The sequence below is a fragment of the Barbatula barbatula genome, assembly GCF_947034865.1.
Source record: "Barbatula barbatula genome assembly, chromosome: 19".
Lineage (NCBI taxonomy): Eukaryota > Metazoa > Chordata > Actinopteri > Cypriniformes > Nemacheilidae > Barbatula > Barbatula barbatula.
The window spans coordinates 4,438,333-4,440,797 of record NC_136782.1 but is presented as its reverse complement, the minus strand read 5'-3'; the positions used below and the strand labels follow the sequence as shown (position 1 = coordinate 4,440,797).

General features: G+C 44.0%; 1 protein-coding gene across 1 annotated transcript; it reads right to left on the bottom strand.

The window, feature by feature from the left end:
* Positions 1 to 303: 303 nt before the first annotated feature.
* On the bottom strand, positions 304 to 2,142 carry LOC306908774 (52 kDa repressor of the inhibitor of the protein kinase-like; the record flags this gene model as incomplete). Its single annotated transcript, XM_079481961.1, has 1 exon — positions 304 to 2,142. One exon carries the CDS (start codon positions 2,140 to 2,142, stop codon positions 304 to 306), a length of 1,839 nt encoding a protein of 612 aa, XP_079338087.1.
* Positions 2,143 to 2,465: the final 323 nt, after the last annotated feature.

The following is a 2,465-nucleotide window of genomic DNA, read 5'->3' as shown; positions in this document are numbered from 1 at the left end:
GAGGTTCAAATACTTCATTTTGGTGACCTTTTATGCACTAATTTGTGCTTGTCTGCTGGTATCTTAACGAGCACGCTTTTGTATGCACCTAAAATATTTATAGCATTTTTTAATGAAATTAAAGCAATTTTGTCAAATGCTTCCTCATGTAACACTTTTGTCAGTCCATACACAGTTCATAAGTTTAAAGACCACACTAACAACAGAATAGATTTAATGAGCTTTACTGAAATGTTAATAATAATTCTTCTCAACATCATTTCTCTATAAATGCCTCTTTGCTTGCTGTATTTGTCTTGACACTTATGGATTTAGTACACTGGTCAGTTCCAATCTTCTTGGGTGCAATTTGGAGAATATGTTCACAGCTTCATCCAGGTTGACTGCCATGTCATAGTGTGTATGGATGAGGGCCAGGGATGACAAGCGGTCCTCTCCCATGCTGCTACGCATGAATGTGTTCAGTCTCCGGAGAGTGCTGGCCGACCGTTCACATTCACATGACGTGACTGGCAGAGTACAAGCTATTTTGAGAAGCTTGAAGATGTTTGGGTAGATCAGCGCATCACATTGTTTGATTGCCTCAGCACATGAAGTTGGCCTGTGTTCTGATGGCTTGTTTTGCCACTTCAGTGTCCAGCGTTTCAGTTCCTGGTCAATCAGCTCTGGTGAAGGTAAGTCATCTTGGTAAAGCTGGACTACTTCAGAAATGTCCACTGTCACACCTGAGTTGCACTGTATAGACGGAATAAGACCCAGGAGCCTTGATGCGGTAACAGATAGAGGACTGAATCTGGATTCAAACTCCAAGATGACATGGTCTAGGAAAGGTATAGCCATGTTGCGACGATAGTAGTCCTTCACAGTTTCAGCAGGTACATTTTCTCTGTGTGTCTGCCTTCCAGCAACACGTGGTTGACTGGTAGGCTGAACATCGACCTGAGCAGCCATCCTGATAGCTTGCTTGTAGATCTGGTTGAAGTCATCCTCAATTGTCTCACGTAGTTCCTTGTAGATATTCTTGACCTCATCTACCATGCTAAATGCCTCCACGATGTCAACTGAGGTTTTTTGCAGCTTCACTGTGATGCCTGTAAGGTGGGACAAGACTTGATAGACGGTGAGAAAGGTCAGGATGAAACCGAAGTTTTGGAGCCCAGACAAGAGACTATAGGCCTCTGCTTTGTACTTGCCCTGCCAGCCAGTGGTGACATCTTGGCTGTAATCTTCTGTATGGAGACCAAGTGCGATGACTTCTAGAGCCTTAACAATAAAGACGAAGGCACTATAAAAGTGGCTGTATGCATCATGTCTTTCTGCCCATCTTGTGCGACATATGTCAATCAGTGGTTTTCTCTGTCCCATAGAGTGTGCATCCTTATGTACAATCTCCATAAGTAGTTGTTCCCTCTTTGGGCTGTAGGTGAAGAATATGATGGTAGACTTCATCTTGTCAATCATGTTGCGCACAAGTGGAAGAGCACAGGAGCGTGCAATGACAAGGTTCAGGCAATGCCCATTACAGTGCATGTACACTGCTTTAGGTGCTTCCTTCTTGATCAGAGCCTGGACACCAACATTTTCACTGCTCATGTTGCTGGCACCATCATACCCCTGGCCTCTGCAATCACCAATCTCTATGTTGAGGTGACTCAGCACATCCTTAATTGCGGTTGCAATGTGGCTGCCTGTGATTCGTGGCAGAGAGCAAATCTCCAGCAATTCCTCCCTGATATTTAGATCTTTGTCCACAAACCTTACACACAATGGCATCAGCTCTACATTATGGGATGTCACCTCATCAGCCATGACTGTATAGATCTGTGCATTTTTGACCTCGTCCACAATCTGGGCCTGAATTATTCGCTTTCCTATCACGTCAATCATTTGATTTTGGGTTTGGGGTGAGAGGTAGGTGGCATTTCTGAGCTTTGGCCGTTCCATGTGCTGCTTCAGCTTCTCATCATGGTTTGAAAGTAGTTTCATCAGGGCCAAAAAGTTTCCAGGATTGCCAGTAGAATTCTGCTTCTCAGATGTACCTCTAAGTGCAATGCACTGGCGACCACAGTATAGTACACTCTCTGCTACAGACTTGAGTATGTGCCTGTTCTCTTTGATATTGGCTTTCTTCTTACTGTCCATAAGGACAGAGATTTGGGTCTGAGGTTTTTCAACTGACTGGAGAAACAACTGAGCATTTTCAACTGCAGCCAAGTGATACGCTTTTGTTGAATGGCTGCCTATTACCATGCTTTTCTTGTGCCATTTTGTGAATGGGGCATTTACTAACACTCCCATTTGTTTTCTCTCTTTGGCATTGAGAAACAGGGCACAGCACACACAAAAGAGACCATCAAGGTTGGAACTATACACCAACCACCAGCCATATTCCTCCAACCACCCGAGTTTGAATGCCCTATTGCAACCAGCAAGGAATTGTGTTGGAAAAATGAAGTTTTTAGAAG